Genomic DNA, 14531 nt, shown 5'->3' with positions numbered 1-14531 from the left:
CAGTGTATCCACTGCACTTTGATGTCTGAGATTTAAGAAGTTATCCATGATGTGGAACCTGTGGGAGGCAGAGCTCAGTACCATGGATAGCTCCTTCAAAGTCCAGACTGAAATCCAGATAGGAAAAGCCACCCAACTTACACTGGAGCACAGTTGAAGTAGAACTGGGATCATGCAATTAGGAGGCTGCCTTATCATGGTCCATCTAGCTCAGGATTGTTAATAAAATGATCAACAGCAGCTCTCCAGTTTTAAACAGGGACCTTGCCAGGGACTGTGCTTCAGTCTGTCAAGCTTGTCCTCTGCCAGTGAGTTGTGGATATATCCTCCATGGATATTTGCAGAGGAATTGCAATACTCCATCTCTCACTTTTAAGTTGCACTTCTTGTTGTTGCGGCTATATGCCATCAATTTGTCTCTGACTTATGAATGAAAGCCCTCCAACATGTCCTATCCATGACAGTCCTGCCTAACTCTTCTGAATTCAAGGCTGTGGCTTCCTTTATGAATTCAATCTATGCCATCTTTGGTCTTCCTTTTCTTCTTCTGCCTTTTCTCTGGCATGATTGTCTTCCCCAGGAATTCTGCCTTCCCATGATGTGTGCAAGGTATGGCAGCACCTGTTTTGTCATTTTTGCTTCTTGTTGCAGAAAAAAAGCCTAATTGTGCACTAATTATGTGCACTGATTAATTCAAGATGTTCACATCACTACTCAAAAATTCTGAATATTTCAGATAATATAGCTTACCTTTTGTTTCCACACTTCTGCAGTTCAGTTATTGCCAAATTTCATTATTCCACTTAATTTTTCAAAAAGGTATGGAAAAACACAACACACAATGGTTCTTCCCTGAGTGGCACCCTTATCCTATTGCTGGAGGTCTTACTGGAAGTTGAGTTTGAGTTGATATGCTCAGTTATGAGCTTCATCTATGCTCATTTCCCCTTCTATGCATACTGACCAGTAACTCCACAATGCTGACCTTTATGTGCAGAAGGAAAATTGCAACTTGGTCATCATGTTGTTCTCTCTGGGTGATACAACAATAAAGTACAGTATAAATAGAAATAACCATAAAATCATAACATTTTTTTAAAGATTAAAACTCAGATTCTGACATCATACGAGCTAAGGCCAAGTTCATCCAGTTCAACATCATACAACTATCTGACAGTATCCACCCACCTCTCCAAGTGCTATTTCAAGCTATTAAATGCCTTGGCATAGAGGGTATTCTCTGTCTTGTACCAGAAGGATTGTACTATGTTTCAGGCACAGAACAAAGTCTGCCAGATTGGAGGGAAGGCAGAATGTTTGACAGTTCTGTGCAACTCTTTTCATGTGGCATTGTTCTGAGAAGGTCAGTGAATTCACTGGAGCTAAGCAAATAAAAATAGATACCATTTGAACTGTTGCATTTCAGAAATTAATACAAATACTTTAGTTTATATTGAGTTGTTCAGTGGAGATTTCTTAGGCAAGCTACATGCTGGCATTTTTCATTCACTAATTGCACACATCAAAACGAACATTTAATTTGCCATTTTTTTAACCATGTGTGAAATTTCATTCTGCATCTTTGTTTTGAAATACTGATTAATAAAAACAGCAAATACTTTTACTCATGAATGCCTGAAAAATCAGCATTTTTGTCAAAGAACTTAGAAAGAGATAATCTAGTAAAAACAAAGATAATGTACAAATGTTACACTCTTTTGAAAGAGTTTTGCAATAATGTGAAGTCTGTTTATTTGGTTGTTACATACAAATAATATTTGTTACACAGAACTAAGTCTATAATACTTTTTAAAAATCAAAGTTAGCAATCTATTTTTTTCCATAATCGAACTAATTGATAGCACCATTTTAGTGCAACTAGGAACTTTTCCCAACAAGCTGCAGGCAATCTCACAACCATGAGGTGACCTCACAGAGGCAGGTTTGTTCTTCTAGGGCAGGGGTGCACAACCTGTGTGTGTGTGTGTGTGTGTGTGAGAGAGAGAGAGAGAGAGAGAGCGCATACATCTATAGATGCATCCATGCATACATGCATGCAGTCCTTGAGGCCATGCTCTTGGGGCTGAAAAGGTGGTGGATTGCTTTTCTGGGAAGTGGAATCCAAGGTTCCATTTCAGAGCATTCCTACCCACTTAAGGCTTATGAGGAAGAACAGTGGGTTTACTGGACTTTGGTATTCTGATACTGCAATCTTATGCATACTTGCTTAGGTGTAAGCTCAATGTAAACATTAGACTTACTTCAGAGTAAGCCTACTGACTACCACTGTAAAAAATTATCTGATATCTTGCATATTTTCCACTTAATAAGCAGGTATCTGCAGGAGTTTTGTTTTGTTTTTCAGTGATCTTGCTGAAAAGATAAATACAGCTATTTAGCACTGTGTTCAATTTGTTCAATTTGTTTATCCATCATTTAACTAGACACAATTATTTGTATAACATACAATTTAAGATATAAAATGAAATTATGTACAAAGTAAAAATACACCTACCAATGAAATCAAAATTTATCATAGCAAAATAAAATTCCAACACCAATACATAAATTAATCATATAAAATAAATAGAACCAAGACAATTAACCATTTTGTTAAAATATGTTAAATTGACTTCAACCTTCTCTTTAACAATGATTGGGATGCTTCATTTTGTGATATGTACTAAGACCAGCTCTGCTTCCAGTTAGGTCTCAAATAAAGTGGTAGAGTGGATTAGATCAAAGGAATAAACAAACATTTTTGCTACATAGGACTTCTCAGATAGGAAGAATGATGAAGATTTGAGTATTTTCTGTAAGTAATTTGTTTCTTTTTCTCCATCAGAATCCATGTGATGACAGACGCCATCGGGATATCTGGTCTAGAGATAAAACGTGTGACCATCTCCCAAAATTTCTTGTGATTGGACCACAGAAAACAGGTGATTAACTAGTGCACCATAACATAAAAAGAAAAAATTGCCAACAAAGTGTTTTTCAGAAAGTAGTGATGTGGAAATCTTATTCAGCTTCTTAAAAGCCACAAGATGCACCCACAGTCAAAGATTATCCCTTCCTTTGGACCCTGAAACAAGATATGGCAAGATATCAATTAGTAGATGAAATGCAAAAATTAAGGAAGTGCATGAACTAGCCTTCAATTATTTTGAGTAGACCCTTTCCATTTAGAAAGTACTATATATTCAGCAAACCTGAAAAAATTGTTTTTTCTCTTCTTGCCAATTTTAACTTAAATGCTTATGGCTTTTTCTAGTATTGCAGTTTTTTGTCCCTCTATACTGAGGATCCAGAACCTTTCTCCACTATAAAAGTCACCCCTACAGAGGAGACATTGGTGGTAAATTGGGAACTATGAAACATCCATGGCAGTACACAAAAGGAGAAACTCCATAATCCAAGTAGTCTACTGAGTAAAAATAATATTTTAAAAGCAAAGCCAAAATAACCTGCCTAGTTCCTTTTCCAATGACACAGAAGCCAAGGAAGGGAAGAAGACACTGTGCTACTATTGTAAGCCAGGACTGCATTAATAAATGTCTGTAATCCTACAGTAAAAGTCTGTAATCTTTTACAGTTGCACCTGAAAATATGATAAAAATGCATATTTCAAAGCGTGACTGTACATATGTCATACTGGATTACTTATCAGAAAATGAGGATTGACTGCAGATCCTTGTCAAATTTAGACATGCATATTGCAACAAACTCAGCTTTGTTGCAGCATAAAGCATAGGAAGGCCCTAACACAACTGTGATACCTCTGCAGTACTCTAAATATTCCTGCAGTGCCATAGATCTACAGTGGTCACATCTATAGATTTCAGAATAGAATCCCTGGAAGTTAATAGTCTACCTTCCTTGCCAAGTAAGCTGGTGATGAGCAACTCATCTTAGTCCAGAGATCAGCTCTAAGCTGTTGCACTTTTCTTCCCATGTAACATTATAGTGCATCATTAAAGAAACCCCACTGGCTTCCTAATCAGAATAGCTTGTTTGCCAGTTCTACAAGAGTCAAAGAAAAAATAAAACTTTAATTCATTGAAACGTAATTATATAAAGTCTAATATAAAAGTCTTGCAACTGCAAGTGTATTTGAAATATGAAACTGTTACCCTTTCAGTGGCCAAACTGCCAACCTTATATTAGTTGCACTTCTAGAGTCATCATAAACTTGTAGATCTGGAAGGGACCTCAAAGGTTATCTACTCCAAACCCTTCTCAATACAGGATATTCACTACTGAATCTTCTTTGGTAGGTGGCCACCAAGAATCTTCTTAAAACCCTCTCATGAAGGTGAGTCCACCACCTTCTAAGACAGCCTGTTCCACAATGGAACATGTTTTGCCATTGAATAACTCTTCCTAATGTCTAGTTGAACTCTCCTTTCTTATAATTTGAATTAGTTTGCATCCTTTCCTTTTGAACATGACTTTATATTTGGTTAGTAGTCAATTCAAGTGCAATTCTGCCTGTGTTTACTTAGAAGTAGGTCCCATTGCATGCAATGTTGTTTACCCCATGGTGTTGGATTTTGGCCTTACATTTCAGTTCTAACCACATTTATTGGAATGGGGACATATTTGTTTTGATGATTTTAGCCTCGGAGTCAAGTCTATCTATAGTCATGAAATTTACTGAGTTACGTGGATGGGAATTTGTGTCCATCCTAGCCAACTTCACACCATTGTTCTGTGGTGATGTACTAATACCCACTGTGTACTGTTCTGAAAAGATGAAAGATAAATTGAACGTGTGAAGATGCACTGGAAAAATTTTCAGATGTAAGCCAAATTCTTGCTTTTACACATGAATACACATTTGCCACTGCTTTCAATAAGGGTCTCATTCTCTCACTGGGAAGAAAATCTATATTAAAAAGTAATTTAAGCAGGTTTCTGCCTGGATTGATATAAAATTACATAAAGTTAACGTATTTTCAGTGACTGAGATCGTCTTCATCTGGGAATATATTTCATGCAAAACCATTGTTTAAATGCTTTACATCCCTTGCCCTTTCCTACACTATCATATAATCCTGCCTTCTGGTGTTCTTTTCCCTCTAGGAACAACAGCACTTTATTTATTTCTCCTTATGCATCCTTCCATCATTAGTAATCTCCCTAGTCCAAAAACCTTTGAAGAAGTTCAGTTCTTTAATGGAAACAACTATCACAAGGGAATTGACTGGTAAGAGGAATAACAAAAAACAAATGTCCATTGTTAGCATATGCTAAACCACAGAGGAGCAATTATAGAAATATTTGTGACATCTACATAATTTCCAGATGAATTTGTTGTGCTTGGTGCTATGAGAATGAATTAAAAATAGTTCATACTGATGAGTTGTTTGCTAAAGTGCTGCTGCTTTATTTCTCTTTTCATGTTACAGTACCAATATTGATGTTTGCAGGAAACAAATGCAGTTGAGGAAAGAGTTGAGCTTTCATATTTTGTTGCTCCTCTCTCTCTTTCAATTTGTTTTTAATTGGCTGTTGTGGATTTGTTGTAAATTGTTAGCAGCAGCAATTAAGAAAGCAAGTTCACTGTTGGGTATGATCAAGAGTGTGAATGAGCATAACACAAAAGTACCATGATGCTATTAGAGAAGCCGATAAATCACACACATTTTGAAGAAACCACCCAGTTCTGGTTGCCCCATCTCAAGAGGGGTCTCATATAACAGGAGAAGATAACTGGAGTTCAAAACTATGTAAAGTGGAAGAACATGCAGAGAAATTGGAGAGAAAGAAAACATGCATAAGATACATAAGTATCTGAACATACGTAAGTTTGAGCCCTAGCAGTGCAATTCTATGCATGACTACTCTGGAGTAAATCCAATTGAATTAAATGATTTATTCTCAGGTAACTGCATGTGTGGACACAAGTCTATGTAACCATGAATGGTATGCAAGAATCAGTAAACCTATTAGAGATTTCAGATTTCTGGAAAATCACAGCTGCTCAAATAATGTTGTATAAACCAGTTTTTATACAAGTCATGAGACTCCTATTTATTTATTTATACTTCTACCCCACCACCTTTCTACCATGGTACTTGAGACAGTCAATGTAGTAATTCAAAGGTCCATAAAAAATAAACGTCCTATGAAAGCCAGTATAAACAGTATAATTGATACCTCTTTAAAATAGAATCTAAGAGAATCAGGAAAGAGATGAAGTGAGGAGATGGCATTCTCATCATTTGGCTAAATAACCTGAATTCATTTAACCCCTAAAGAATAGAGTTCCCTCCCACTGAAGAGAGAATTCCAGATTAGAAAGCACAGTACAATCCTATATATGTTTATTCAGAAGTAAGTAAACATATTGAGCCAAATGCCAGGGTGTAGAGGAATGACTACAAGGTGCTGAAATGATGACCATGACCCCAAAACACAGCTCAGGGGGGCTCCACCAAGAAGGCTCTTTCCTTGCTTGCCAGATCTCTAGGTGTTAATATGATCTAAGCATCTTTTTAATTTGAACCTATGTTTTTACTTGCAGGTACATGAGTTTTTTCCCTGCCCCTTACAACATAACCATTGATATCTTGTTTGAGAAAAGTGCCAACTACTTTCACTCAGAAGATGCTCCCAAGCGTGCTGTGTCTTTGATTCCCAAGGCAAAAATCATCACAATTCTCATTGATCCATCAGACCGAGCATACTCATGGTACCAGGTATGATGCTTACGCTGGGAAATTATGCTTAATGGCAGCGATAAACCCAATTCAAATCCATTTCTTTGGTAGTATGGAAATTGTTTCTTTGTTGCTTAATTCATGTCACCTCATCTCTAGAGGGAAGGACCACAGTGGTTAGGCAAATGTAGAAATGCACAAGAAATTCATTTCTATTCATTTATTTATCAGAATTTAGCCAATTCACACCTGCTAACCAAATACAGACTTCAATAAAATATTTAATCAAAGTTTGTACATTTCCAAGCTTGCAATGTAATCACAAAACACATGTGTACATTTTGCAAAAATGTACATAAAATACATACTTTTGAAAAGTGCACATGAACACATTATAATCAGTGGAAGAAAAAAAGCACACAATTGATGTATACATTTGGAAAAATACATATTCAGAAAAACATACACACAAATTTTAGTGAGAAAAGAAAAGAAAGCAAAGCTCTCAATAAACCAAGCTGTGAGGCAGAATCTGGTGAACACTGATGAGTCTCAGTTTCGCTGGTTAGTGCATACATTAGTGTCACGATTCCTCCTTTGATATATTAAACTGGCATGGAAGCATTGAGCAATTGACTCCTGTGACATTACAATAAAGTATGACTCCACCCACCAGCACTTCTGTACATTGTTGTTAGACACTATGCTGGCAGGTATGTCTTTTTGTTGTAGTCACAATGGTAGCAACGGCTTAGTGCCCCAGTGAGCTACAGGCAATGGAAATGGACTTCCTGATCCCAAGCATGATGGCATCTCAAACTGACAGAATGATTATGTCTTCCCACTACACTAGAGGATGCTGCAGGTCTTACCTGCTTGGTGTCCACAAGACTAACTGTAAAGATTTCTGTGGCAGCACTGCAAGAGAATAAGTCACCTCAATCCAGTAGGGAGAGTAAAGCATAGAAACTGGGCACTCTTCCTATATTCAATGGCCAAGAGAGAGATGAAACAAATAACAATTATTTATGCATTCAATGATAATATATTAGAAACATAGAAACATATTTATGCATTCAATTTCTATATAGCAATTCACAAGTTTGTTTGCAAAATATTAAACATAAAAGAATAAAATAAAGTAGTATGTAATGATGCTTTAGAAGTCTATAAACTCCTACAAATTCCCAAATGTGTGACAGAACAATCAAGTCTTCTCCTGCTTCCAGAAAATAATGCAAGAAAGAACCAGGAAGCACATCCCTGTCCAGAAAAGATCCTGTTTCTTCACATGAAATGCCTGGAAATGAAATAATAAGCAGTGTGGATGTTTTAAAAAAGACATGCGTCCACTCCAACCCACACCTGTCGAAAGATGAGCAGCAGCATTCTGAATCCCATAATTTCCAAACCACCTTCAAGGATACCCCCATGCAGAACTCATTACCATAGTCGACAGTGAAAGAAAAAAGACAGGAGTGACAGTAACTAGATTTCTGTCTTTCAGTATTCCAGTTTCCAGAGGGATAGTCATGTTAGTCTATTGCAACCAAAACAGAGTTTTGTGGCAACTTATAGTATAACAAATTAATTATGGAATGAGCTTTCAGATACACTGAATTTCATTCTAACTATGGAGATACACACACATGACAGCACAGGCAGAATAAACACTGTTAGCAGTGAAGTCTAAAGGAAATGCTTTGCCTTCATTTTTAGCATTCTTTCTCTCCTTCTCTTTCTTCTCTCTACACCACTGCACATGCCTTTGGCATATTTGACATTCCATGCATCCAATTGGCTGTGGTGCACAAGAGCTCATGCCATAAGAAACATGCTAATTTTTAGGGTTCTGCAAAACTCTATTATCTCTTTGTGTCAGGTGCAGTTGACCAACCAGAGGAAACATGGTCAACTGCACCTGGAAACCCCTACCTGACTTGTGACCAATTAAATTCTCTTTTCTTCCACCAGCATCAACGTTCTCATGAGGATTCTGCTGCTCTGAAGTTCAATTTCTATGAAGTGATTACTTCAGATGAAGGAGCATCCTCTGAGTTGAAGACTCTACAGAAAAGATGTTTGATTCCTGGCTGGTATGCTATCCATATAGAAAGATGGCTGACATACTTTTCTGCTTCCCAGGTAATTTCCATCTGGCCAAATGTTCTTCTGTGATAGATTATCATTGTACTTCAGGATCATGTTTAATATTGCAACATACTTAACAATGGATTGTAATATTGCAACTTGTTTAATAAGGGAGTGATGAGCCTCAAGCATACATTTTTCCAGTCCTCAATAGGAATAGGAATGCATATAGGAATATGAATACGAATAGATGCTGGTGCTCAGACTTTAGAAAATTGAAACCCTATCCCAGTGAGAACATATGTAGTTCTGTGCATTGCCACCCTGCTGTGAGAAGACAATGATCCACAGTAGCTAGGCTACATTCAGCCAGTGCATGGGATTCTAGCAAATCTAGTTCTAAGAGGACATCACCTTTCCTTTGCATCTTGTAACTGGGCAGGTTGCAGTTTGTGGCACTTCACCTTCCTACTTTATCTGTCTTGAAAAGGACAGGAAGGCTTGCATGCATTAGCAGGGCTGAAGGCCAGAGAGCCACACCACATGCCAAATGAGTCCAGTCCTGGATAATTGTGTGATATTCCCCAGTACACAAAGTACAACTTTGTCCTTTTTTTAAATTTAAGTTTTATATATGAATAATTGTTCCTTCAGGCATACCTATTCATTTCTCTAAATCCCAGTTATCACATCCAGTTAGAAGCAAATATTTAAGCTCCAGTTCTATATCTACATATTTAACTCGCTTAGGCTTATTTTTTAGTAGAAATGTATGGGATTGCATAGTTAGAGTCACAATCTTACATGCACTTACCTGGAAGTAAGCCCTATAGAATGTAATGAGGCTAGCCTCTGAGTAAAGGTGTGCTGTATATGATCTAACTACCAACTTAAGGTTACCCTAGCCATTGTCACTACTGTTGGGAAACCACCTAAACAAATTGCTGTGTGATGGTTGCATGTAGATCTTGAATGAATCTAGATCTAACGGTGCTGCTCTCTTTCCTCTTCTTATGTTTGCCCAGTTGGTGGGATTCATTTTTTTAAGACTGGAAAGCATGAGCACTGAAGAAAAAGCACTAGAGTACAGTCATTGTGTACTCTGCATTTCAAGAATTCAAAACAAGCATGCACAAAATGGAACCTGTAAGAACTGTGTGCCATTTCTTACAGCCACAGCAGCATCTATATAACCATTTATGCATTATCTCTAATCAGAGGATGCCAGAGTAGAGCTGAGTAGTTGCAATTGACTCCAGCCATATCTGTCCAACATGAGGGTGAACAATCTGGAGCAGCCTCCCCCATGCCTGGAAAAGTACTGATATAGATCCACTGAGATATCTCAAGGCAGGTAGTCTAATTTCCTCGAAAGCTTAATGCATGTAGATGCCTCATTCAGATCTACCACTGAATGTGTAGATCAAGACTGGTTTACCTCTCAGACCAAGACCCAAATTCCAGTTTGGAGAAGTTCTCATGGGCTACAGTGCCGTGATGGGTGAGACCAAAGGCAAAGGGTGCAGGGGCAAAATACAAGAAATACCAACACAAGTTAGGTTAAAACTCTTACTGCCAGAAACTGAGCTTTAGGAGAAGCATTTAAACCTTTTAGAATGGAGAAAAACTACACAAAAGCTGGGAAACCACCAAATGATTAGAGATCAGAGAAAAGAGTTATGGTCTTCTGGGAACCATCTAGTAGCTCTTTGGGATCCCAGCAAAACCAGATTTCTGTACCCCTGATGTAGACACTGAGTGAAGAAGCCGATGCACTACCACCAGCAGTGATCTGGTGAGCACTGTTCCACTCTTTCACACCATGTATCCACTGTAGGACCAGACCCTGGGCCATCTGCACAGCCTACGAGCCTTGCATTTGCAAGTGGTTTTGCAAGACAGTGCCTATACTGCTTGCAAACCATGGTGGTTATTCTTGTAATTTCTTCCTTTGTGAGATTGGGTTGTTTTACTGCTCACAACCCAAAGAAACAAGAATAGAAAGTGAAATAGTATCTGACTGTTATTTTATATCAATGCAAATTTAAACAAAATATTTTGGAATAGACACTCTTGTTTGCTTCAGTCTGACTGCACATAAGAATTTATGAATTGAACCTAAAGTATTCTAACAGATGCATTTGTCATGTTGTGAGAATTTGTGACAATCCCATCTTTCACTAGAAACCGTATAAATCAACCCATGCTACATCATACCTTCCTGTGAGCATTTAAAATATTTAAATAAACAGTATGTCTTTCTGTACAGTTGCTAATTATAGATGGGCAGCAGCTAAGAAGTGACCCAGCTACTATAATGGATGAAGTTCAGAAATTTTTAGGAGTTACTCCTCATTATAATTATTCAGAAGCCCTAACGTGAGTCCCTTTTATATCATTTTCCCTTGTTATTATCTTTTATATGTGGTAATCTGGGTGAATCTATACATCGGAAATCAAAGAATATCTCCATCCACTAAATATCTTCATTTTAATCAGTGCAAGATACAAAGAGATATACTGAACAATGAGGCTTGGCTTGGCTTGGCTTGGCTTGGCTTGATTTTGCTCCTGTAGGCAGGAGGTCCTTTCTTTCTACATCATGGTTCACTTACCAACTTTTGTGCTTTTGACCAAACTATGGCACAATCTAGCCATTGGTAAGCATATTAAAGTTTCAAGAGTTTCAATGGAAGGGTTAATCATTTACACAGCAAGACCAACAACAATGAATATGCTTAACTTAGGCCAAGCCATGTCCACATTGTTATAATAGTAGTTACAAAATCCACTAACTTAAGCAACTGAATTTCTTTTCTTTAAAAAAAAAAGCGTCCAAATTAGCAGTTCCCCTGCTCAAGTTAAATACATTTCATTGAAAGCAGATATATTGTTCAGAGCATAGTTCTACAGCTTTATTTCTTTCCTTGTGCACAGCAAGCAATATTGCTTCTCCTCCTGGGAAATTACTGAAAGTCAGCAAAAGTACTTTGCTATGCAAAAATAAGATTGGGAAATCCAAGCTAAAAATGAATCTCCTCTCAATATATCCATTTAATCAATGATTTATTTAATTTTAATTAATGCCAGTGCTAAGGACAATTTGGGTGCTGAGGATTAGTACAGTAATAGACTGAGCTAGAAAAGAAATCCTTCTATGTTTGAAATGTGCTAATGTGTGTCTGCATGCAGGTGCATTGCTATTTTTGGAAAAAGCCCAGGGCCAATACAATAAAATAAAATTGGAACCTAATTGCCATTATAGTCCTAACAGATATATGTCAGCATTCCAAGACATCTGCCAGATGTAATGCAAACTTTTTCAATCCTTTAAGTACATTGCAAGTCCCAAAAAGCTGTATCCAAAACCTTCCACTTTCTTTAGTCCATTCCTTGGTACAGGGGCGGGGAACACATGGTCCATGGGCCATATTTGGTCCCAGCCTCCAGTGCAGCGCCCTGCTGCATTGTCTAAATTGGCAGTGATGGCGAAAGCAAAAATCATTATTCTACTGCTACAGAGAAGTGAATAGATGGATAGCAAGTGAAATTTGGCTTATATGCAGAGCTCTAGCAGTTGCTCTGAATTTCAATTCCAAACCCCCGGGGGTTTCTTGTCAGTGAGCTGCAGAGTGTACTGTGCTCCAAAGAGCATGGCCCATGGATGCAGGGGAGGTTCCAGAGGGCAAAAATTCCCCTCCAGCTCCTTCAGTTTATCTTAGCATGTGTTTGAAAACGATTACAGTCTCATCCTTTACTTTTAAGATGGGCAGTAAACACCTCTGCAGAGATTGCTTTTAGAGTGGATGGGTTAAAGTGGCTGCTATAGGTATTTGTGAAGCTTTGGTTCTCTTCTCATATAGGACTTACATTAATTCAGGCAAACATTTGTAGGTTTGACCCACAGAAAGGGTTTTGGTGCCAGTTGCTGGAAGGAGGGAAGACAAAATGCCTGGGAAAAAGCAAAGGCCGAAAATATCCACCAATGGATCAAGAGGTATCATTTTCTTTATGTTTCTGACCTTGCAGTTACAACTATGCTGTTTCAATGCAGCAAAAGAAAACTGGTGAGACAATCTGAACCTGCAAATTGAAGTGTATTCTAGAGATGCTCTCAGGGGCCGCATTACAGTGGTAGACAGGGCCAAGAGCAATAGTGTGGCTTCAGATGCCCCAAATGCCATCCCTAAATGCCAGTTCTTCCTGCCAGTGAGATTCAGCCTAATGGGGGAAGAGGAACAGCACAAAAGCATGAGCACAAACAAAGGATCAGTGGTGAGGGGAAAAAGAGCATGACTAAGAAAGGCCAGACCTGAGCTTCCTCACCCCTCACCTTCTGCATCACTATTGATGGGAGCAGCACTTGTTCCAGGTTTGAAGAGGCCCTTTGGCAGGATGTCCTCAATGTTCCTCTTTTCTGGGGGGAAACTCTCTCTCTTTCCCCTTCCTGCTCTTTCTGCTTCCCTTTCACTTGTTCTCTTCCTTCAGGCCTAACATGCAGCCTTCTAAAGGGAGAGAGCAAGTCAAGAAGAAGCTGTTGCTCCTTCTTCCTGATCCCGCCATTGATCACTTGCTCAGAGAAGGTAGATGAAACTGAGAAGCAGAAGCCAGAACATTCCAGCTGGTAGAGGGCCTGGTGCCTTGGCAGAGGCCTGACATGGCCGACCTTTGATTCTGGCCCCACCTGGAACCTGAGTTGAACCTTTAACAGGCAGGTCTGATGCCAGAGATTTCCATTCATACTTCATCTGTCATCAGATGTATACACTGCCTGGAAGCCATGGTTCATATCTGAGTCATTATACAGTCATGATCCTGGGTCAGGTCTCCTTTCTGAGAGGCAGTATAAGGGTCTAGGTGTTGGCTAAAGCGGTAAACTTATTTACTTGGACTAGCACTAGAGTTTGCCTAGCAGCTTCCCCTGTTTCATTTGCACTTCTGTCCTAAGCTGCTGCAATGCTTACCACTCTCAAGTGGTAAGAGAAGTTTCTCACACTAGGCAAACATCCTTGGGTGGCACTGGATAATATTGGGGTCCACAAGAGTAGCCCATTTCTTGTTACAGAAGTAAAGGTGAACACATGGTTTTATGTCAGACGTGGTCCCTGATTCTAATCAATCTGTTAGGCACAACAAACTTGTACTTAGATTATGATGGTTTCATTCATGAAGGGTTTAACAAATGAACTTCATGGCCGTCCTTTTCTTAAAATAGTTTGTATAAGTTGGAAACTTTGCTTAAAATATTCTGCATAACTTGGATACTTGTCATGGAATTTCCCAGTCCAATCATTTATCATAGTCTAGCTAAGTATTTGACAGTCTGTTTTCTTCCTCTTCAGTCTAGGGCCTTCCTTTCAAACTATTACAGAGATCACAATGTGGAACTGTCCAAATTGCTGCACAGACTGGGACAACCTTTGCCATCCTGGCTTAGACAAGAGCTCCAGAAAGTGAGATAACACACAGCCACAACCTGCTATTCTTGTGTTCTTTGCTCGATTGCATTTGTTTTCCTGGTTCACTTTCATCAAAGGAAGATCTCATGAGAAATTATTTCTCTAGAGTATCTGAACACGCACACGTGCACGCCCTCATACACATGCACATATATAAAGGACACACCACAAAAAACAAGGACGTTTGTTATATATGCACATGCTGATGGTTATTAGAATCAGCTTTTTGGCCAACTTCCAGGAAAAAATTCAGTGCTATGAGGCATTATTCTTTATCCAGTCCAGGCTCGTACATACTCTGTTTACCAGAAAGCCC

General features: G+C 38.5%; 1 protein-coding gene across 1 annotated transcript in view; it reads left to right on the top strand.

Moving 5' to 3' along the window:
- The window catches only part of LOC123022822 (bifunctional heparan sulfate N-deacetylase/N-sulfotransferase 4), a 113614-nt gene extending 99396 nt beyond the window's left edge, over positions 1-14218 (top strand). The window contains exons 7-13 of the mRNA XM_044428884.1: positions 2846-2942; positions 5086-5209; positions 6530-6704; positions 8640-8810; positions 11026-11135; positions 12651-12753; positions 14099-14218. Coding sequence (XP_044284819.1) covers positions 2846-2942; positions 5086-5209; positions 6530-6704; positions 8640-8810; positions 11026-11135; positions 12651-12753; positions 14099-14218 — 900 coding nt within the window. The remainder of the gene's footprint in view (positions 1-2845; positions 2943-5085; positions 5210-6529; positions 6705-8639; positions 8811-11025; positions 11136-12650; positions 12754-14098) is intronic.
- Positions 14219-14531: the final 313 nt, after the last annotated feature.

Source organism: Varanus komodoensis, unplaced genomic scaffold (genome assembly GCF_004798865.1).
Source record: "Varanus komodoensis strain SLA01 unplaced genomic scaffold, ASM479886v1 scaffold2, whole genome shotgun sequence".
Taxonomy (NCBI): Eukaryota; Metazoa; Chordata; class Lepidosauria; order Squamata; family Varanidae; genus Varanus; species Varanus komodoensis.
This window is presented reverse-complemented; position numbering and strand designations above follow the sequence as displayed.